The 23,742-nt window shown below is 28.2% G+C and overlaps 2 protein-coding genes across 9 annotated transcripts in view; one reads left to right on the top strand and one right to left on the bottom strand.

Annotated features, from left to right (window-relative positions):
• Positions 1-23,742, top strand: part of LOC129962602 (protein aurora borealis-like) — a 102,083-nt gene that overhangs the window by 64,527 nt on the left and 13,814 nt on the right. The window contains exons 1-5 of one of the 5 annotated variants that reach the window (XM_056076421.1): positions 4,847-4,893; positions 19,366-19,655; positions 19,979-20,058; positions 20,866-20,966; positions 22,471-22,542. In XM_056076421.1, coding sequence (XP_055932396.1) covers positions 19,398-19,655; positions 19,979-20,058; positions 20,866-20,966; positions 22,471-22,542 — 511 coding nt within the window. In that variant the 5' untranslated portion in view covers positions 4,847-4,893; positions 19,366-19,397. The other 4 variants (XM_056076417.1, XM_056076418.1, XM_056076416.1 and 1 more) reach the window with 4 other exon arrangements.
• LOC129962604 (kinetochore protein Spc24-like) lies at positions 7,228-18,225 on the bottom strand. 4 transcript variants are annotated; one of them, XR_008783931.1, is made up of 7 exons: positions 18,021-18,150; positions 17,157-17,264; positions 15,909-16,059; positions 9,605-9,681; positions 9,322-9,435; positions 8,747-8,875; positions 7,228-7,403 (listed from the first exon to the last, which is right to left on the bottom strand). XR_008783931.1 is itself a non-coding variant. In XM_056076424.1 (6 exons), the coding sequence occupies exons 2-6, from the start codon at positions 17,251-17,253 to the stop codon at positions 7,393-7,395; spliced, it is 450 nt and encodes a 149-aa protein (XP_055932399.1). In that variant the 5' UTR covers positions 17,254-17,274; positions 18,157-18,225; the 3' UTR covers positions 7,229-7,392. The 4 variants fall into 4 exon arrangements, 1 of the variants encoding a protein (XP_055932399.1); XR_008783929.1 differs by lacking the exon at positions 18,021-18,150 and adding an exon at positions 18,157-18,225 and having other exon boundaries at positions 7,229-7,403; positions 17,157-17,274; XR_008783930.1 differs by having other exon boundaries at positions 7,229-7,403; positions 17,157-17,274; positions 18,021-18,159.

The raw sequence follows: 23,742 nt of genomic DNA on the forward strand, positions 1-23,742 counted from the left end.
TTCTCTTTTGGTTGGCAGGTCTGATAAAAATTCAAGCCTACGCAACATCAATTGAATGCTGATGTAGCATGACCAATTAATGGTCATTGCTGAAGTTATTTATAATAGCACATAATTATGAATTTAAAAACTTAATCTTGCCCCGACAATGTAGCCATTTATGTCCATTCCAGCCTCTACGCCTGAGGAGAGGGCCTCTCTTGTGAAATACTATAATAAACTCATCAGCTATGGGAACTAGAATAGAACTGCTTCCTATCTCAGGAACTGGAACATTAGCCAAAGACTGAAAAGAAATATTCGCTCTCCCAAGCAGTTCTGTACAATATAGTTAGTTTGCCAGCTTCCTGTCGGACTGAACATCACTCACTGAGACCATGTTTCAGCCCTCTCAATGAATTCAAAGGAGTATACCCTCATACTGTACCAACGAAGCCGCGGATAACCCTGAGATTATGAGACAAATGGCCTTGGAAACGATCAGTTACATTCCAACAGACGTCCTGCAAATGTATACTGATGGTAGCAGGAGTGAACAGGGCCACTCTGGTAGCGGTGTCTTCATCAGGACTCCCACTTCGAAATATTGCTTCAAATACAGAAATTCTGACTACTGTTCTGTGTTCAGGTCTGAGCTTATCGCAATTGAGAATGGCCTTAATTTTGTCGAGGGTATTACTGACCCTGATTTTACAACTATATGGTTACTCACTGACAGTAGATCTCAATTCAACACCTTAGTAATCGGAAGGAGGCTGGTGACAGAGCTGGGTTGTCTATCTTAACTCTTATCAATACACTCTCTGGTAATTTTGAAGTTCATTTCCAATGGGTCCCATTCCACGATGGTATTTCTGGCAACGAGATGGCTGATACTCTGGCGAGGGCTGTTGCTCTTGATGTTCCTCATCCAGATAAGTGTTACACCTTTAGTGAGATTTTCTCGGAACAAAAGAAATTGAATATGTATTTGTGTGGAAACTCTCTGGATCATCATTGGTATTCTAGGAAGAGCCCTGGTGGTGCTTTTTTTTTCAGGGGTGACAGATGTCAGTAGACTTGTCTCTCTCGTTTTGCTAGTGGGCACTTGAGGTCTCTCTCCTTTGAGCAAGCACAAAAAGTTTTTAAGACTTGCACCAAGTGTAAGTCTGCCCAGGCTTCGCCTGAGTATATTTTAATTTGCATCGATTTTAAATTGGACGAGGTGTTTTCCAAACCTCTATTGTTTTTAGATTTTCTGGAAGTTTTTGGACTTATGGTTTGACATTGTCATACCAACTAAGGATCAGTAATAACAGCAAAACTTAATGTACAAAATTACCGTCTATTCTTTAGGCCACCGTAAGACATAAAAAAGAGGCTTTTGAAATGTTTATTAAAAATTTTGTTTTTGCACCAGCTATTGTTGCTTTGCTAACCAGTGAGTACAGGTGCTTTTAAAGCAAAATCAGCGTCCTGGAAATTACAAAGCTTTGTTTAGGGGAACATAGCTATGATGAAAGTAAGTGTCACAACAAAATAGTCAGGAGTTTGATTTTTACAAAGGAAAGTGAGAAAAAAAAAAAGCCGTACTTCTGTTTCGCATAAATAAAAACAATGTATTTTATCGTAAATACATGTGAAATCAGTTGAGAATGTCTCGCTTATCATTCCACTCTCTGCCATAAAAATTAAAGACCTTCAGCGAGGCTGTGAATGACACGAGTACGCAGATTTTTATTTTTAGAGCTCCAGAGTATAGAAAGAAAAAAAAAAAAAAAATGAATATACTCTGAAAGCTTTTGAACGGCAAATTAAATCCAAAATTTATGACACAGCTACAATTTTAGAAATAAGATAATAAATTTAATTTATCTAAGTTGTGTGCGTGCGTGTGCTTTGTTACAGTGTTTATTTACATGCATATGTGCATTAGGGTGGAACTAAAACGGCCTTAAAAATTTTCTTTTCGATTTTAATTTGGTAATAGTGAAGAAAAGTTGCCTTTTAGGTTCATAAAGATTAAATGAAAATTTGGTTGCAATATTGCAATATCTTAAGGTGCCGCAAAGAGCTTGAAATTTGAAAAAACTGACAAATTTTAAAATGGGCTTTTAAATTTATTTTTCCGATTTCAGATTGGTAATAGAGAGGAAAAGGTGCCTTTTAGGTTCAATTTTTTTTTTTTTTAATTTGGTTGCAATATTATAAAATCTTGAGGTGCCGCAAAGAACTTAAAAGTTTGTAAAAAATTGAAAATTTATAAATTTTGATAAAAAGAATGTTATGAATTTTTTGTGGATATGATGCTACAAAAGATGGTTTTAAATATATATATATATATAAGCACTACAACTCGAAAAATTCTTAATTACAAAATATAATAAAATAAATATATAGAATTTTAAATTTTGTTTCTTATTTTTGTATCCTTAATGATTACAAATGCTGCAGTTCAAAATCTTTTCTTCTACTTCACTGCCACATTAAACTGTTTTTTAGTATTAAGTTTTGGCATATTCACACATGAATCAATTTTTGCTCTCATGTATCCTTTTTTTGCGACTGAACCACAGACATTTTGGGCCGATTCGGTCACCAGTTTTACAGTTCTTTCCACAGCTTGTGTGTGACAAGGAAGCCGGAGAAAGTCGATAACAGTGTCCACTATATTATTTGGTTCAACTTCAATATTAATTCTTTGAGAGAGTTACTGGAAACATGTTTTAACAAGGGGGGGGGGCTCAGTTATGTCATTTTGAGACCATGAGATCATGTCCATGTAATCCTTTGCATCGAAGTTTATCTTTGGAACTCAGAACTTCCTAACTATGTCTGTACTTTCTGTTCTTGTTTTTAAAACACGTAGTAAAACAAGTTCTCTTTGAATTTTACTTTCATCACTTAGCATGGATAAAAGGATATTTTCTGAAGCAGCAATGCACCCATTTCTTTGAATAATCGGGTCTATAACGTTTTTGAGATCGTTAGAGAGATAGCTTGAATATGAGATAAGATTAAACAGATGTTTAGAACCATACGTACATGATGGTTTTAATTTAATATTAAACCACAAGCACATACACTTTCACAATGTACTCAGCCAGAGTCTTAAGATTTTCAGTTGCCACATACAATCGAAATAAGCGATTGGCTAATGTCAACCACCTGGAATGAGCAAGTTTTCCAGGGTTTTTTAAAGATATATCTACTGAGCAATTTCCACTTGATACAGCGATACACATATCCAATAAATGTTTTTGATCTGTACTTAAATCATTTTTGTCTTCCAGAAGTGGAAGGTTATTTTCAATTGGCAAGAAGGTAACCACAGGAAGACTAGTACAGTTTTCTAGTTGCTGACATATTTTGCCTTTAAACTCATTGGGTTCTTTCGTTTTACCATCTAAATGACAAAAAAGATGTCTCAATGGTAGATCATTACAAAGGAACAAACAGATTAACCATTGTAAAAGTCTTTCTATTTCCTTTTTCATCAAAGAAATCACATCATTATAATACCCAGTGTTTATAACGGTTCTATCACACCCAACAGCAATGAAGTTCAAAAGCTGTTTGTTGTGTTCTCTATCTTTAAGAAATTCCAGTATACTATCTGCTATGTCTTTTCCGTTGCCAAATTTATGTGTTACATGGCCTAAAAATCTTGAGTTTGGTTCCTCTATTAGTGAAACCTGCACTTCTGAAATAACTTTTTTATACAACTTACTACCTCTCCTTTCTTGAACAATTGTTATGTCTTTTCTCCCATCCAAAAACAATCCTCTATTTTCGGTTATCTGAGTATAACGATTGTCTTTAATGAGAACTCTTCGATTTGTTGATCTTGCTATTCTAATTTTCATCCTGTCTATTACATAGGTTTTGTCTTCTTTTGCGATTACACCCAAGTCCTGTAAAACAGCACTAGCTATAGCTGCAGCAGCTCTATCTGATATTCCGATACGATCAGCAATGGAAGCAACAGATGGCAATTTAATATGCATTTGAGTGCTTTTCTCTTCGAAGGGTCTGGCAGTTTTTAATCTCTCATGTCTATTTGAGGGATCTGGTTGCTCTGTCTCTTCTTCTGTGTGCTTGCTCTCTTAAAGAAAACTGTTGTTCTTCAGCTCTGTCAATAATCATTTCTGGCACACTAGTATTTTTTGCCCGTTCTTGATTCCACTTAACAATTCTCTATAGTTGTTTACTTTTTCTTCCTTCTCTCTTCCGTAAAGCGCTTGTGGTAGCTACATCAATGTTACCTATAACCATTTTCCTGTTAAAGCGTTGATCGTTTAGAAACTCTTGTTCCACAACTGGTACTTGGTTTTCTTTTATGCAAATATTAAAATTTACACATTTACAGGCAGCAATATCAAATAAACTTTTAGCTTCTTTAAATTTTCTGAGGTTGGAATCAAATTTATTTGAGCCATTTCTGCTTTTAGACTTTAATAAATTTCTGCATTTAGCATAAGCTTTCATTATTTGTAAAATTGTTTTGCTAGAAATAACGGGAAAAGAAGCTCTTGACCCTATTTGTTCTATTTTGCGAACTAAAGTGTCACATATTTCACTTTCAGAAGGGCCTTTTCTGAAGCAATTTTGAGGTTATGTCTAATATAACAATAGCACTTCATAACAGATTCGTAACTTCAAGCAAATCACTAAATTTCCCAAAAAACTAACTACAAATCACTAAAATTTTCACTAACTACAAAGTACACAAGCGCATAAATTCACAAATCAATTACGTTAATCGTCACACACCAGACGGAGCAGAGACTCAAACTCAACTGAACTCGGCACCAGCTCTCATCTCATTACCAAACGCAGACATAACTCCGTCTCCCCTCAATAACATCTACTTCAATGATGACTCAGCTTCCTGGATGCCATACCAATGCAAGAGTAAAATTGTATTTATTTTCCTATTCATATTATAACGCCTATTTAAAGCTTTTTATTTCCTAATCGAGACTCGCAAAAATCTTTAAAAAGTTGCAAAAAGTGTGTTCTATGAAAATTTAACATTCTTGTGGCAACACAAGATGTACTCTAATATTATTTTATAATTTTTATTTATCTTATCTATACCAAAAGACATCTTTTCCATGCTATTACAAATTAAAAATAAAAAGTTGATTATTTCGTAAATAAAACTTTAAAATGTAACAAAAATTTCAATTTTAGGAAACTATAACGCTTTTGCGACACGTACTCTAATATTGCTCATATTTATAATTTATCTTATCTACACCAAAATTCAACTTTTCCGCGCTATTCCAAATTAAAAATCAAAAGTTCGTTTTTTCGTTTTATAGACAGATGATCAACTCGTTGACGGATTTGGTTCAAAATCTTAATATTGATTCCTACTTAGATGTTAAAATTGTGTGCCACATTTTACTGATGTAGCACGTAGCGTTTTGAAGTTATCCTGTTCAATTGTACTCGGATGAACAAAAAAACAATGGGAGTGGATTCTGTTCAAAATTTGGTTGAAATCTGAAAATTTAGCATGAAGAAATTCCAACTCAAGTTTATTGTGTTCACAAATGGACGTAAAACCAAAGACATGTTATTCAGTGGCTTGAGTCGTAAAGAGAATCACGAATTAGAATTTTTTTTGCCGATTAAAATTCTTTCTCTTAGAATAGTTCGTATACGAAAAAGTAAAAAAGGAATTTTGTTGCCATTCATTTATTTTTAGTATCTTTTTACAAGAGTAACAAGTGACCTACAAGTAACTTTTGAGCATCATGAACATTTTGCTTTCATTTTATCTTTGGAAGCCTTGAATCATTCAGTGTACTCACTTTTAAAAGCCCATAATGTATTAAATGCACATTTCCCGACGTATTGATAAGAAGTTGCAAATTTTTGTACAAATTAATTGAAATAAAATTACTTAAATTATTCACTAAATGATGTTAAAATACAATTGGTAAATACTTAACAAACAAACAAACAATCGCATGCAGAAAAGCAAGAATGAGCTGAAATTACTTATAAAAACATAACATGGACACAGAAAATTATTTTTAAAAATAGGATTTTCCTCTTATCCAAGCAAACAAAGGGAAGTGAAAGAAGATTTAAGTAAATGAAAATTAATATATATTCCCTGTTCTATTAGGATGTCCCTAAGCTTTTCAGGACATTTTCCCTCATTAAATGGATTTTTCATTGACCTATGGATTCATTAAATCCGTTAAAACACTGGAAGATCCAAAATCGCAAAGAAAATACAGCTACCAGGATGATTTTTTTTCACAAGAAGATAAACACCTGGATGAAAAATAAGCAGTTCTATGGCCTTTATATAAGGATCATAAAAAAATAAGCAGTTTTAAGGACTTTTAATGACGCTATGCACTCTGATAAAACCTTAATTTTTGAAGTTATTAAACTGATTAATATGCCATTGCCGAGTATTTTCATTTCCTTTTATCTTTTCCTTTACAATTTACAAACATGGTAAATAATAAAATCCTAAAGAGTGCAGTCAAGAACGCTCTGATCTTTATCTTTGATTCCTCCCAATTATTCATATCTTGTCTTTACATGCTGACTGATCAGAGTTCCAGTGTTCTACTATATTTTGATAAAAAATACCAATACAGATTAATCTAAGTAATTTTGGTACTTTTTTAATAACCAAAGATCAAATCTTCAATTGCCAATTAAATCACCTCATCTTGGTAATTTTGCACTAAAATGGAATAACCGAAACATTTCAGATTAGTGATGATTATGATTCAGGTTTTATTTAAACAGAAGAGTATAATTGATTTTTACTGTGATTTACTTTATCATAAGCCTCACTTAGTTAAAGAGTGGTCAACAAAAATTCAACAACAACAACAACAACAAAAAAAAGTGAGCGAAATGAAAAGATGTTTCACAGAACAATACATCACAGCAATCTAAATACTATCTACAAAAAGAAATTTTTAAAGAAAAATGATAATATAATATAATTTTAAATTTATAGTGACGTAAAATTTTAAACAACTTATTTCAATTAAACTATTTTTAATTTATCTTGCCTTATTTATCTAATTGCTGACAATAAAAACTGCATCGAAATAATTGCTAACTCCAAGCATTAAAATGGCATATAAAATTTTTTGTGAGAAAATAAGTAATACAGAAAACGTGATCTTGCATCGCTTGTAAAATTTTTTTCATTTTAAAAATTAACAAAATGAAGATTAAAGCAGTTACAGAATTTAACCGTAATTTTATTACATATAAACTACAAATATACAAATTTTTACAAAAGCCTTTTTAAGAACATCATTCATATTTTAAAATACAAATAAAAATATATACATCATTTCTTTAATACAAAAAAACTGCAAGATTTGCACAAAGTAGATTCAGAAGAAATTCATAGGACTTATTTCACATTTTCTCTGAAAATATAAATAAATTATCATGAGGAAACATTTTTATTAAATATCTACAGATATTCATGTTTTCAAAAATTTATGTGAAATTGAGCCTACTGAAAGAAACAAAGAAAACATTCTCCAAGATAAAAATTTGATAAATTATAATTTTTTTAAAATTATGTTTGATATTCAATCTGAAACATTACCAATAGCATTTAATACCAAATCAAATTTACAAGGTTGCTCTTGAATGGCAGCATTGATAATTCAACCATTCCCTGATAAATTGTCTATTGTGTAATAGATAACATTTATTATATTTGAAAGGTAGAGTTGGTAATAGATTATAAATTTAATACTGCAATGAATTTTTATAATATATCTAAAATGGTATAAACTTTAGTTATTCTAGGCACTGACATACAGTAATTATAAAAACGTTTGTCAAAATATGTCATTTTATCTCATTCATTCATTGATACATTTTATTGCAATCAATTTTTTCATTTAAAGGTCAGTAAAAAAAGTAATTTAAAATTACAACATTTTCAGCCTGCAAGCTCTTTGACAGAATTAGTAGTTCCTTTCCAAATTCTATTTTGCATTACATTGCTGAGATCCAAATCGATTTAATAAAATCCAATGTTAATGGGTCCATCAAAATCTCACTTAAAATATGCCGATTTTATTGTTGGCATTAAAACAGACTTAAGTTGCTTTCAGTTACATTTGATTGAATTTAAGAATATGCAGCATTAGCTAAATTTTGACAAACATACTTTCTTCTGTTTATGAAATCAATGAACTTCTGAATTGACATTATGCTCACCATATAAACAATAATCACTCACAATGAATATTGAAAGACTACTCATTACAGCTTTAAATTCCTTCAGTTACTAATGCACGAATAGCATTTGGCCATACTGACAAAGCATATGAAAGCATATAATACTGTTATCTTTATAATATAAAAACATCTACATTTTTGTTTTTACCATTAATTTTATATAGTCAAAATTATAAATAATACGAAATAACAAAAAAAGTAATTGAAAGAAATGTCATATTTCTCCTTATAATTGAAATACTTCCAAATTAAATTAAACTGAATTGGTTATGATACAACTAAGCCAGTTAAATGTTTGATAAAATTCACCAATTTCATTTTTCTGATTTTAGGAACATCACCTTCCCTTCTATACAGGTTGGTAATCAATAAATGAGGATAACCTATTTACAGAAAAGTTCATTATCCAGATGGTACATAAAATAATCATGAATTTTTTGTCATTGTTTATTCAAAGGACTCAAAATAATATATAAAAACTAATTTCATATTACATATGCAATAATAGTAATACCTATCTCTTGGTTTCTTTCTATGACGAGCACAGTTCTTCACACTTTCTTCCGTTACAATAGTTTTCGTCGTTTGATTTGCTCACAGTCTAAACTGTTCATTAACCAATCACCTACAGTATGCTTTTTTGCTGTATAAATTAAACAAAATACAACTTTTAGCTGACATTTTTCCTGCTGAATTATTGACTTGTTGCATTTTCTACTATACTGAAATTTCATGGAACAACGATAGATTTTAATACACTATATCTGTCCTATAAGATAAATGCAAGATTTCATTTGCATTGGATTAAAAAAATCAATATGGAAAGTTCTAATGTTACAAGAAGTAAAGGTTTCAAAAATAATTGAAGGGATGTTATAGATCTGTAGCTCCAATAAATAAACCATTATTGAAGACAATCATGACTTTTTTTTTTTATAGAAAACATTTTAATATCTACATTTTCATAAGATTATTGAAACACAAAAACTAATAACTGTTAAAAATTATAGAAAAAAAAATGCAATATTTTCAAACAATATAAAATCCTTTTAATTAAGAAGCAAATTCAACAAATTTTTATAAACTTACCACTGCTTGGTTTTAATTGTGTCTCAATCAAATTCCATAAACTGTCAATAATGAACTGCTGAGAATGTTCATCAGTATCAAACTGAAAGGTTTTCAAAGAATTGCCAGCTATATCTTTTTTTTAAAGTAAAGGTTTGATGTATTTTTAAACTGCAAAAGCTGTCATTCACCAAGTTAGCAACAATATCACATTGCCATAAGACAAACAATAATAAATTTTGGTAACTATTAAGTGCATAATATTAATTACATCAATAAATATGCATTTTAAAATGAAGGATACAGCCTTTTAATTCATTTGCAGGATTCTCAATATCGAATGTAAGCTTTGTGATTAGACTGTATAACTTCAATAGAGAGCTAGATGGAAGAGAAATGTTTTAAATATAGCACAGTAAAAACGATAAGACAAATAAATAACAGAAAATAAAAAGTTTCTAAACATGTTCACTGATGATGACCAGCTAAAACTTTGTCACAAACCACACTAATAATTAGTGATTTCCAAAAAAATATCACAAATACTCTGAAGTATTTACTGGTAATTAAACTTAAAACTAGTATAACAGCACCAATTTGAGTTAATATTATGAAAACACAAACAACAATAGTTTTTGTTTATATAAGTAATTATTCAATTGCAAAATATCAATTGTAGAAATAATTTGCAATAGCACCATCATAAGTTGCTTGTTAAAACAATTTTTATCAATTTATCTGTCAATAATGATAAAATTTGAAAATCAGAAACGCTTACATAAACATGAGTAACTGTCAAATTGCTTAAATCAACAAGATTTCTCACTTAAGAAAGAAAAGAAAAGAAAGGGACCCCCCCCCCCGATATTTAAAGTATGAACATTAAGAATCAAAAAATAATAAGTGTAACAAACCTAGCATGTAAGACATTTAAAACATTTCCTTTTATTTAACTGCCCTCAGAAATTCTTTACTATGTACTTTAAAAAGAAATCAAGATGAAATTTACTTAATAGAGTCGTTCAATTTTTCATCAATTCAATGTCCAAATATGGCAGAAAATTCTATATTAAGTATATTTTGTTTTTATATATTAGACGGAATAAGGATGCATTTTGATAAACAAAAAAGAATTTATAATTTGTATTGTTAATAATCTAATATAATCACTCAATCAATTTTGTAATATTTCTATTTCCCCTTTTTTCTTTAAATGAAGTAAATTTTAATTGGAGTTAGTTTAAAATTCGTTTGTCAAGCAGTAGATCATAAATATATCAGAAAAATGTTTGGGCATCTTTGGAAAAATGATAAAAATCAAATTTAAAATAAAGTATATGCATTTTTTTAAAAAGTTTAAATTAAATATTATTAAAATTCTTGATAATATCTATTAAAAAATTTAATGAATGTTTCATTTTTAAGTATGAACATTTGTTGTAAAATTACATCTGAAATATAAAAATATTCATAAAATTTCTCATTAGATTTTCTTAATGAAATCAGGCAAATTAATATTAAGCTTTCGAAATACTGTTTTCTTTTTAGGAGGAGTGGATTGAAACAATGGCTTGAAATTTAAAATATCCAGCACATCAAGTTATTATTTAATTTTGTATTATTATTTTAATGACCAAATGTTATATCAGCAATTTTTTTTTTATTAAATATAAGTTATATGAAAAAGTTTCACATTGTATATCTTTAAAAAAAAATTTCATTTTGGATTAAAATATTATAGAACGAAATCCTCTCTAATTAGTTCTATAGTTAAATAAGAATCCCTAGAATTTGTAGGGATATGTAAACATAATGACCTTTGTTGAACAGAAATATTTTATATCAAGGACCTTAAATTTAAATATTTCGTGAATTAAAAATACAAAACGGTGAATTTGAATAAAACATTTTTGCAATTAACATTCAAATTTGTGGTTTCTTTCAGGCTTACAATTTCTAAATGCTTAAATGAAAAACAAAGGGCACTTGCAAAGATTATCTTGCAGTTAACAAGTCATACTCATTTAGAATAATTTTTCATGATCATATGTTACCATTAACCATTGTACAACTAATATTAGATGTTAATTTCATACAAACTATTGACTAAGTGTTCACTTCACTAACACATTCCTACTTTAGCTGAAACAAAATTCATTAAAAGAATATTAATCTCACGAGAAACTGTAATTTGACTTTTGGTCAATGCAAGAGACAGATACAAATTAGTAAATCTTTATTTACAACTAAACAAAGAAACTGGAGACACTGTGCAAGAGACAGATACAAATTAGTAAATCTTTATTTACAACTAAACAAAGAAACTGGAGACACTGTGCTATCAAAATATTTTAAATAAACACTTTAAGTTCCTATGTTAAATCTTCAACTTATGAAACAATTTAATTCTATTATACATAGAAAATCTCTATTCTATTCTGACATTTTTATAGTTTCTTTACAGAATTAATTCTAGAATATCAATAAATAAATATTCAAATGTTTTTTTTTAAAGTTTTATCCATTTTTATTTTAAATCACTTGGTTTATCTACCATACATTTCCCTTAATTATTCATTTCCTTATTTTAAGATTGTAATCTTTGCTTATCCATGTTTTCCATATATTTAGAGCATGCAATTTTCTGCATATAATCTAAGTTCATTTGCGATTAGGAAATTCTTTACTTCACTGTATTTTTTTCAATTCCTCTAAAATCAAAGGTTTTAAAATATGTTTCTTCGTTAATTTTTTCAAGTATGATGGTTTATTTACTGAATCACTTACATCAATATATTTAATGCTTTGTGATTCAATTTTTAAACTATTTAATGAAGAAAGGATAAAAAATATACTTTCTTCATTAAAAGGTTTAAAAATTAAAAAAAGGATTAACTAAAAATCTAATTAATGCTTTGATACAAATAGCTCAGGAAATGAATCACTATACTAGAAAGATTCAAGGTTTTCTACTTCAATAGTTTCATCTAAGAATAACTCTCCTTCATCTACAGCTTGGTCCTGAGATAATACAAATAGAATCTAAATTATCTAATCTACTTTTGATCTTCTTAATATTTATATAAAAACGTTTCAATTTGACTTCTGTGCATTTTAAAACCCATATCATCTACATAATTTCAAGCCATATCATTCCAAAATTGCTAAATTCTACTAAAACCGAATCACCCCCCCCCCTTGTAATTATTTGCAATTCACATGAACAGAAAAAAAAAGTTTTACTTAACCATTTTCTCAAATCTAAATAACACATACTCCTAATAAATATACAATTAATGGAGCACTTATTGAAAATTTCACAAATAAAAAAATTACATTCATGTTTTAGATCCACCTAAAAAAATAATCGGTATGTTATCTTAGCATTCTTTTCCCATTGAATCACATATTGACTTAAAGATATTAGTATGCAATTCCAAGCTATTGAAAAGTTTTCAAACAGCCCCCCCTCCCGTACATCAATAGTTAAAAAATCATTAAAAATCACTGAATACTTTAGGTCAATGCTAACAAAAGCCACAGTCTGGCACATAAGATCAGAACTTTGGCAGATTCTTTGTTCTCAATCCATAAACCAAGCTAAGATGAATCTATAAAATATTTATTCAAAGATTCATTACACACAATTGGATAAAAGCAGATCAAATTTCATATGGAAACTATTTTGCTATATACCAGAGATGGGATTTTTTTTTTTTTTTGACAAAGCATCCGATCTCAACAGATCACAATCTCCAACACTTAATCTTCAATTAATTAAAGCCTTGTTGCTATTGATTTAACCTTATGATCACTATTTTGGTATGTTTAAATAAATGCTGGTTGCAACATTTATAAGCAATGATGGAAACTTCTTTTATATATCTTCATTCAATATGCAAGAAGCTACAACTTCCTTATGTACCATACATGTAGATAAAAAAAATCTTTCTGAAATTCACAGAATTTGTTGAATTTTTTGAATGTTTTGTCAAACAAACTTTACATATAAAGTACAGTCATGCATTTAAATAAAGCATCCATAATTTATAGGGCAATGTTAAAAGAAATTAAGTAAAAGCCTTTTGTTGGCCATAGAAAAGTTGCTTGAGAATATTTTTCAGGACATATTTGAAATCTTTTTCAGTTTCTGAATGAATGATATTTTTTTTCCAACTCTTCAAATATAATTCCGGTTCTGCAATTAAGCACTGTTAAAACACAATGAATAGAATAATATCTTCACAAATGGCCGGATCTATTGAAGTTTCCTTGGAAATTGTGGTTGTTTCTTCTTTTAAACTACAGAGGGGGGGAAGATTGGTGACTGGTAGCATTTCCATATGAGCATCTTTTTTTCATTGGTGGAAATCTTAATACTAAGCCAAGTCACAAATTGTTTTTTCCCTTCTTTTCAAATAAATAATGGATGCATATTTCACCCCCCCCCTCAAACACTTAATGAAAAAAAAAATCAAATATTTTCTGTGCTACAAATTAACAATAACAATAAATCAAGGAATTTTAAAGAATCATGGGAGTGCTGCAATAAGATAGGATTGCCACTCAAATCTGGGGGGGGGGGGAATCCCTGTGCTTATATTCTAGATACAAGGAAATACATGAATAGCAATCATGGTAGTTATAATGCAATGTGATTTTAAGGAGTGGAAAAAGCAAGGAAAGGAAGCAACAATTTAGCATTATTTGAAATAATAGCATATTAAAAGAAGGTTAGTATTTACATACAAAAAAAAAAAATCACTTCATTTATTATCTAGAATTTAGCAAGACAAATTCATATATTTAGTGGGGGGGGGGATATAGTACCTTTCATGCCCTTTAAAACTGTAAGTTACACAAAACATTTGAAAAAACAAAAAAACAATCACAAAACATTTTTGTAATCACGATACATCATTTAAAGATTACTCCACTAAAAACATTACAAAACAAGATAATTTTTCAAAATTTATTCTTTTTCATTAATTTATGTATTTTTGAAGATCAATTTCTGCAGATTTTTCAGCCATCAATATCATGGAGCTTACTATTAATAAATAAGATTAAAAAGTTTTAATGCCCATAAAAATTCAGCTTTAAATTATTGTTCTTGAACTAATAAGTTCGGAATTGGTCCGACATTCAATCTGACGTTTTCAGATTTGACATATCATCTTTTCATATATTTCTTTATTATTTTATTCCTTTTCATGTATTTCTTTTATCTAACATCGATGATGGCTCTTTTGAACTGGCAGGTAGTCTTGTAAGTTTTCCTTTTTTCTAATAGCAAGTAAGTGCCTGTTTTCTCATATTACTTAAGCTTATTATCTACTTACGAAGCGAGTAGTACACAACAAATGGATTTTATGGAACTTCTAGAGCCCCCTAAAGCAAAATCAGGATATCATTTTGTATTAAATATGGATTTTGAGCCGCTCATTGTTTTAAAAACCTCTAATCTACTTTGAATAAGCTTGCAGTTTCTCAAATAATACACAAATGATTCAATAAACTCAAGTATGGTAAACTAAATACCACCACGTTGCTTCCACAGATTGAAATATTCTTGCAAGAGGAATGTATTCTATTCTTTCATGCAGTTACAGAAGTTTGGGGCATGGTCATTAGCTGCAATTTGGAAATCTCAAGGGAAAAGAACAACTCGAGCAAATCAGAATGGTACTGATTTCTACAATAAAAAAAGGGAAGAGAGTAGAAAAGGTGCGAGTTTCCATAGTACACAATCAAATTGGTATTGTTTCATTTTTGGAAGATATGACAAAAATCTTTTATTCTTGCAATCTTTAGAGATAGACATTTTATAAATGGGAAAAAATATCTAAGAAACTTAAAACTCCCTGTAATTACCGGATTTTAATGAAAATTTTCAAATTCTCCAGCTTTTTTAAACAATTTTTAAACTTCCTGTGTTTTTCTGGTGGCATGGCAACTCTTTTAGAGCAATTCTGATAAAATTTACCATATGCATTTCTTAATGTTCCACTAAAAATACTGTTATTGTAACTAAACCTCAATTCACCACATTCTGTGAAGGATGAATGTGAGCAAATCTACCAAAAGCAAAACCGAGTTCCTGAAAAGCAGCTCTCTCGCACATCCAATATTTTCTTTTCAAAAAGTATGCATTTTTTTATATTTAACTCCATAAGTTGCAATAAATACTTTTAAAAAATTTAAATCCTTAAATATCTCTTTAACTTAATTTTTAACTTGCCTGAATATTCAAAAATCAAGAATGCATAATGCATAATTTGCGTTATTTTGAGAGAAAATATAAATTTTAAATCAAGTTCGTTATGTTTCATTTGAACACATAATTCTAACATATTGCTGGCATAAGTAATTTTCAAAAAATAAAATTACAAGAATGCTATCAACAATGTACCTCAATTCAAGAATATAAAATTCTGTATTCTCGCTGAAAACTTATTTTGGAACATTTGAGCTGAATGAAAAGATTCAAAATGTTTAATTATCCACATATTTTTAGAAGTAGTAGTATGTATTTGATGTTATAGAATAGCTGAATTAAATATATAAGTAGATTTTAATGTTTAAATACAACTAAATGATATTCAAACCTGCTTAGTGGCTTCTCAGCATCAACATCATTTCCTATATCTTTCAGTTGCTTCAACGCCTTTTTAATTTCTTCTTCAATAAGCTTTAAATTATCCTCTAGCTCTTTCTTCTCTTTAAGAAGATGGTTAGTTTTCCCTTTGAGATCTTTAGCTTAAAAGGATAAAGAACAATTTTAATACTTTCAATTATAGAATAAATAGTTGTAAATATTCAGTTTGGTAACCTATATTTTATCACAAAAATTTAGTATTTTCTGGGAATTTGCAAAAAAATAATTATTTTTATGCTGTAGCAGTCAGCAAATTTTTCTCTTTGATCATTGGTATGGGGAATCAAATGTTCAATTTTCAGGGAAATCCATATTAATCATAAAAGTAATAGAATAAAACTATAACAGCCTGAAGTAATTTTTAAAAAATCCTTCACATCAAAAGCAAAATATTTTTTGAAATATATATATATGCTATTTTTTCCATATTGGTCAAATTTTGTGAAATTGTCTATGAACAGTTTTATTCGTCCTAATTTTTATTTTATTTCCCTGTTTTAACTTTTATTGTTTCATTATTCAGAAATAATTTTCATTTCTTTAAACAAAATAACTTCTCATTGGAATAGCCTTTTTTTTTTAACTTTAATTGTTGGAATGTTTTCAGCAAAAATTATCTTTTTAATTCTGCTGATCATCTTAATTTAATCAATTAGAAGAACCAGTTTTTTTTTTAAAAACCTATATTAATATTTTTCTGAACTTTTATATGAACAATTTTCCATGCCATGAAATAAAACAATTTTAATAGCAAGTAAAAACTTATTATTATATTAAAATTCCTATTATAATATTCAGATAGGTAATGTTATTGTATTAAATCTACTATTAGTAAGGAACCTTTCACCACAGGCATAAAAAAAAATAAAAAAAAACTGTCAAAAATTATATTTAGCAGTAATTGATAGTTAATCATAAAGTGGTGCCATTTATTAAAGTACCTTCACAAAATCAATAATAATGAAACTTTGAAATGCATGTTCTTGAAATTCCTATTGCTTAAAAAAATCCTTTACTATATATTTGGAACCCTTTACTATTTATATTAATCAAACTTAAAACTTGTATTAATTGAACATGAGTTTGTTTATTATGGATTTTTATTAGAAAAGAATCATTATTAGAACTTCCCTAATGTTAAAATATCATACATCAAAGAATTATATTATAACATATAATAAAAAATGATTATTATTACCATGACAACTTTTCTCTTCATCTTGCTCTAATAATTTTATGCATCTGTTTTTCCAACTTAGATTTACTAATAAATCATTATTTCCGGCTTCAATCATTATGTCCAATGCTAAAAATCACTAAACAGACATTAAAAATCTATGAACAATCACAAAATTTCAATAAAATATAGTATTGTGTAAATAAGATTAAAATTTAAATCTTATAATATATTTGCAATAAAAATTATATAAAATGAAAAAGATGGGTTAAAAATAGATAAATATTCAAAACAATTTACTTAATAATAAACTGTAGATGTGGACATAAAGATAATATCGGTATATACAAAAAAACTAATTAAAAATTTCAGTGGCAGTACATATGCTTTGCACAATTTTAAGATATTTTTTTAGTACTTTTCCAGGGCCCAATCATTATTAAGCTTAATTGTTGGCACTATTTATTTAATGGCAACTTTCATAACTAAAACTTAATAATTTTCAAGGGAAAATCAAACAAAAAATAATAGCTTTACAATAATTAAAGCTATGGAAATATATCAAATTTTCATACTAATCATGGAATTAATTAATACAACTTAATAATGAAAACGATAACCGCAAAGAAAATTATGATACACTTTCATATACTACATACCCAGAGATTAAAAGAAAATTAAAATAATTTTTCATGCAACGTATATATAAGCAGCTGTATTTGAGGCAGTCAACAAGGTTAGAAATACTCAAACAATTTGATGCTCAAGGTATTGCTTTTAAATAGATAAACCAAAACAATGAATATCTATATTTCCTACTCTAAATTATTGAAATTGGTTCAATTTCCGAAATGTAAAAAAGTTTGATAGAATGAAAAGAAGTACCTCTTAAAAAGCTTTTAGCTTGAAGTGTAGAAATTAAATTAAAAGGAGGTTTTTCTTGAATCAATTTAATGAAATCTAAATTTGTACAAATTATCAAGACAGATTTTTGAAATATATGCAATTTAAAAATGTTTACCAATCAGTTCACTTCCGCAGCTATCCACTCGTTCGTTCACACTTTCCGCCTTTGATCACTACCAGTCGCAGTCGTGAAATAATTTTATTTCAAAGTAAATTTTTTTTGACAAAAAAAAACTAATTGTAATTTTTAAGAAAAATTAATTTTTATATTCCTTTGCTTTAAGAACTTTATTGAATTTCTTTAAAAATGATAAAAGAAATGTTTCTTTCCCGGTAATCAGCTGTAACACGAATTGCAACTAAACTCCATACATATTGCGGTTAGTTTGAAAATTCAAAATTAATATTGTTATTGAAATTTATCTTTAGATTTATTTTATGTTTTATTTTTGGGTAAGTAAATGTAACTAAACAGGGCGCGTGCCATTTTCTTACTAATTCCTTAAGAATGTTCAATACTGCGTATCTTTTTAGTAAGGCACCATCTCTTAAAAATACATATAAATTAATTTTCATGAACTCAAATATTTTATATTTGCTAAGAAGGACTTTTATGTACTTATATTGTTTGATTGATGTCTCCCAAGAACTCTACCTATATGAATTCAGCAAGACAATTTTATTTAATATGAGTTCAGATAGTTTTTTTCCCCCCTGCTTTAATGATGCATTACAATCAATGAAGACTAATTAATAAATATTCAAAATATTACCAAGGATTTTGTTATAGGAAGACAACTAAAATTTTGTTTGTTACTTTCTTTAAAGAAAAATCAAATAAAGATATTTCTTATAAATACCCCATTTTTAATTGAGAATATGAACTGTTGTAGGGGGGGGGATTACATTTCAGAGATGCTTTCTATCTTTTTATTAAATTCAACTTAATAGTGTTTTTTTAATTGTATTTTTATGCATCTTTACTGAATTGCATACATGATGGCGAATGATGCCAAGTTGTAATTTTTTTTAAACTATAAACTGCCAAAAGTGTTAATATTTCTTTCTTTTTTTGTATTTTTAAGATAATTATTTATATTTATAATTATATATTGTAAATAAAAAATACTTTTATATAGATTATTTATAATAATATTTCAATGAACGTTTTAATATTCTGTTATTTTTGGCTGTGAAAATGCTTTCTATTAAACTTTATAAACTATTTTGTTAATATTAATAATTAATTATTGCTCTAACATTCTATTATTTGACATTGAAAAAATTTGTTTTGTTTAATACCAACTTATTTTCTTTGTTTCAGATTAAAAATTTCTTTTTAGAATTAGCAAATTAATGGATAGGCTTCAAAAAATCAGCCCTTCAACTTCTGCTGCAAGTTTGACTTTCAATGGCACACCAAAACGTACTCTGACCCCTTTACGTCCTGGAACTCCTCTTCATGTAATTAATGAAGAAAATGATAATGTAGCAAATGAAAATAGATGCACACCTGTTATAAGAAATCCTTTTGATGTTAAAGCTGAATCTTTATACTTACCTGCATGCTCACCATCTGTGTTTGCAACTTTACAAAGAAATGAAGCAGAAAATGTAAGTATTCTTCATATTTGTCCATAGCAGGCATTAACGAACTGCAGCAAATAAACTACATATGGCTTTAAAGCTAATTTTAAAATATCACATATTGCACAGTTTGCTTGTTCTTATTTTTAAATTTGCTGTTTCATCAATTTTATTATATTTAGTTTCAAGAAACAAGTATATAATTATGTAAATTTGTGGACTTTTTTGTAATTATTGGCTGGAATCTTTAGCGATGGCATGCAGTTTACAAATAAAAATCTGACATTTTTTTAAAATTATTATTCATTGCTTACTATGCATATTGTTTATATATATATATTTTAATCTAGGGATCTTTTCGATGGTCGATTGAGCATTTGTCTTATCTTTATCCAGCTGATATAGATGAAACTTCTTTACCTGAAACAAGGTAACAAACTATAATATATATAATAATCATTCTGTTACTAGCTTAAACATGAATTTCCTAAAATTGGCATTAAGTAATATACTTGTTTAATGTAAGACCTTGTAATGAATCACCTAAATAATGTGGTGAATAGCATATAAGCCAGTTAACAGCTCTTCTACCCGAACGATCGTTTTGGTATAATGGTTTAGTTACTGGACTGCTAACCACAAGGTCCCAGGTTCTATCCTTACCGCATCGCATACTGCTAAATTGGTGACCTCGGACAATGAACCTTCAACCTTCATACAGCTGTCGTGGCGCCATCTACCCGCAACCAAAGTTATCAGACTCACTTGACGCGGCAACCACTGACCCACACATACTCGCTACTTAACTGGGTACCGGCCCAATTAGACAGCTTCTAATAACTCGATACATCACCACTCAACAGCCATATCGTTCATCTCACCTCCGACTCACTGGAGGGAGAGTCTGTTGTGAATAGCATATAAGCTAGTTAACAGCTCTTCTACCCGAACAATTGTTTTGGTATAATGGTTTAGTTACTGGACTGCTAACCACAAGGTCCCAGGTTCTATCCTTAGCGCATCACATACCGCTAAAATAACTTTAAATTTTAAGTTACAAATAAGAATGTTTGTCTAAAGATTTCTTACTATTTTAGCATCTTTTGTTTTGGAATCCATAACACACAACAAATGAAATATTAAGCAAAAAGAAGATGAAAAAGTTTCATGTTACTGAATTTTTTAATTTTAATGTTTAAAAAAATTTAATCACCATTTTTTTTTCACTGCATTTTAGGGTAGATGAAGAGCAAGAAGTAAAAGCTCAAAAAGCTATTGATGCATTTTTCTCACAAAGTAGCATTGTTCCATCACCGTGGAGCTCTTCTCCTAAAGAAGGTAAAAATTTGTAATCTAAAATGAATTCTTCTAAAAGCCTCATTGCTAATGAAATGCTATCCTTATTCTAAATTGTTAAATATAATTTTTTTGCCTACATGTAATAATTTACTTTGAAATTTAATTTTTTATGATAAAGGTTATTTTAATTTGCTCTTATGGATTCTATTAAACTGCATATTAAACTATACAGAATATAGAAACTTTTTTGTGTCTGTGCAATGGAAGAGTCTATGATTTGTTAGTTATCTGATCTAGAATTTTAAATAATACTGCTTGTTAATTCAAATAATCATGCAGCTGAAAGTTCCATAATTAATTGTAAAAAAATGCAAAATTGCATTACATTTATATTCTTGTTTTTATAGTGTCTTTTCTTAATCTTCTCAGATTCTCTTAGGATTTGTATTTCTATATCTGTTTACAATTTTCTCCAATTTCCAATACTGGTATTTTGAAATGTAAAAAAATAGGACTAATAATGTATATATTTCATGACTTTTATATTAACAAAATTGAGTAAAAAGTATGCACAAGTTGTGAAATATATCACTGATGCTACAGAAGTTCTGAATCCTGAGAAGTATTGGATAAAAAGAAAATGTGTAGTACTTAACTGTAAATTTTAATTAAAACTTTTTAAAATGTGTAGTATTAACTTTTTCTATCAAATAGAATTGTAAAAAATACATATATTTAGCTATTTTATTGTATTTGTGTCTGGTATGATTTAGCTGAATATTTTTGTTTGTGTTTTACTTTTTTCAATTTCTTATTTGCATCATACAAGGATTGTGCTCGATTTTATATATCTTGTGAATTTTACCTCAATTTGAAGTTCTTTTCTTTATAATTAAGTTAATTTTGATATTCAATAAAACAAATCTTATTTTTTACAAGATTGAAGCTGGACTAACTCAAATAATGAAATTTTGATTATCTTTTGTAATGGTGGGGCTCTAAACATTCCACAGAATTCGGTACTGAAAGGTATAAATTTGTATTATATTGTTCTTCTAAAATTCAATTTTATATCTTGAAAGAAATCTTTGAAATTTTGAGCAGATATCAAAGTTTGTTTATTTTTTTTATTATTTATTTTGTCATGTTTCTTCTTGTAATGATAACATTGAAAGTCTACTATGGTAAGCATAACTTGCATGTGATTGATGGGCATATACTGGTGTAGTCCTTTGAATTGTTAATTAAGTTTAAAAAGATGCGCACTAATTTTCTGTTTGGAAGGCAGTGTAATATTTGAATTATTTTGCCTTTCATTTAAAATGCATATTTATGTGAGCAGAACATTGTATCCTGAAATGTTAATTGTGATGCTATTTTTTCCCCCTCTTAAATTAGTTATGTATTCATAAATGATTTAGTTTATTTTATAATTCTTATTATTGTAGAAATCTTAATATTACTTAAATGCTTTATCATAAAAATAAAAATACTGAAGGTATTAATTAAATTAACTTATCAATGGTATTGCATATGCTTTCAGGGAGCACTAATATTAAACCAAGACGAAGGACACGTGTAAATGTATTATTTCAAGGTGTTCAACGCTGTGAAGGTACTGAAAATTATTTATAACTCTTAAGATGCCATTTAATTTAAGCAATTAAGAATTTTTGGAAATATATTTATATTTTAAAAAGATTGCATTATTGTAGAAATATTTTGATAGATTTACTTTTTTTTATTTTGTATTATTAAATTATGTTTGTTTCAAAATTAAATTATTACCTTGAAAAATAATCAAATTCTCTAAATTAAATTTAAAAAATGATCCAAAATTTTAGCTATCTTGTTGCCACATTACAAAAACTGTTGCTATTTGAATGGATTAGTTTAACCCTTTCTAGGGCCGTGGGAAGTATGCTTCCCACCAAATTTATCAATCTTTGTATGAAATTATGTAAGTTGGCATAAGTTCTGAAAATTATTTTGGTAAGTCAGAAACTTGGATGCTTCAATTCTTTATCTCAGACAAAATGATGTGTCTTGATTTGTTACTTAATTATTAATTAACCAAATTAATTAATTAATGAAATTAAATTTATCTAATAAGCTAAATGAATCCTTTTTCTTATTCTAATTTCAAGCCTAAAAATATTTTAACATAATATGACTAGAAAAAAATGGCCCTTTAAAGGGATAAATGGTTTAATTAGATTAAATAAGTTTTATTGAATTAGTTCTAGATTAAATTTCAATCTGGACGGAGTTGGTGTTTTCAACATTAAAAAAAAATTATACTAACTCATTAAAATAGCTTTTTATCGGAAGTATTATTTACAGAATTTTTAATGATAATAAATCATCGGGGTTTTTTTTTTTTTTGGAGGGGGGTGGGTGGTATTGGTGGTATTTCAGTTTAATTATAATTTTTAAAAAATTGTATCATGAAAGAATATGACCCCTAAAAATAATGTTATTATTGTTTAAAAAATTTTTTTAATCAATGTATTACTTTATTTTTTGAATTTTTATCAAGCTATGATGTAAATTTTATAATCAGTTTCATCTTATATTTAAACCATTAAACAAAATAATGCTTTTTTTTTCCCTGTTTCTTTTTCTTTTTTTTTTAAATAAATGGCATTTTGACAATACAGTAAAGAGATTGTCTTAAATTATTAAAGTTATATTAAACATTTTTGAGCTATCTTTGGTGCAATGATTGGACTTTAAAGTTTAATATTTATTACTGGATTTAAAATATGTTCATCTTAAAACTTACATGACCTTAAATTGATTTTTTTATAACTAA

The sequence above is a fragment of the Argiope bruennichi genome, chromosome 3, assembly GCF_947563725.1.
Source record: "Argiope bruennichi chromosome 3, qqArgBrue1.1, whole genome shotgun sequence".
In the NCBI taxonomy this organism is placed as follows: Eukaryota; Metazoa; Arthropoda; class Arachnida; order Araneae; family Araneidae; genus Argiope; species Argiope bruennichi.

Bases quoted from the DNA above. Each gene is read 5' to 3' on its own strand.
- LOC129962604 (XM_056076424.1), bottom strand. From the start codon at position 17,253: ATGATTGAAGCCGGAAATAATGATTTATTAGTAAATCTAAGTTGGAAA. The intron at 16,060-17,156 runs GTAATAATAATC...TATCCTTTTAAG, and splicing joins TGAAGAGAAAAGTTGTCATG to CTAAAGATCTCAAAGGGAAA. The intron at 9,682-15,908 runs GTTTGAATATCA...TCTTCCATCTAG, and splicing joins GCTGAGAAGCCACTAAGCAG to CTCTCTATTGAAGTTATACA.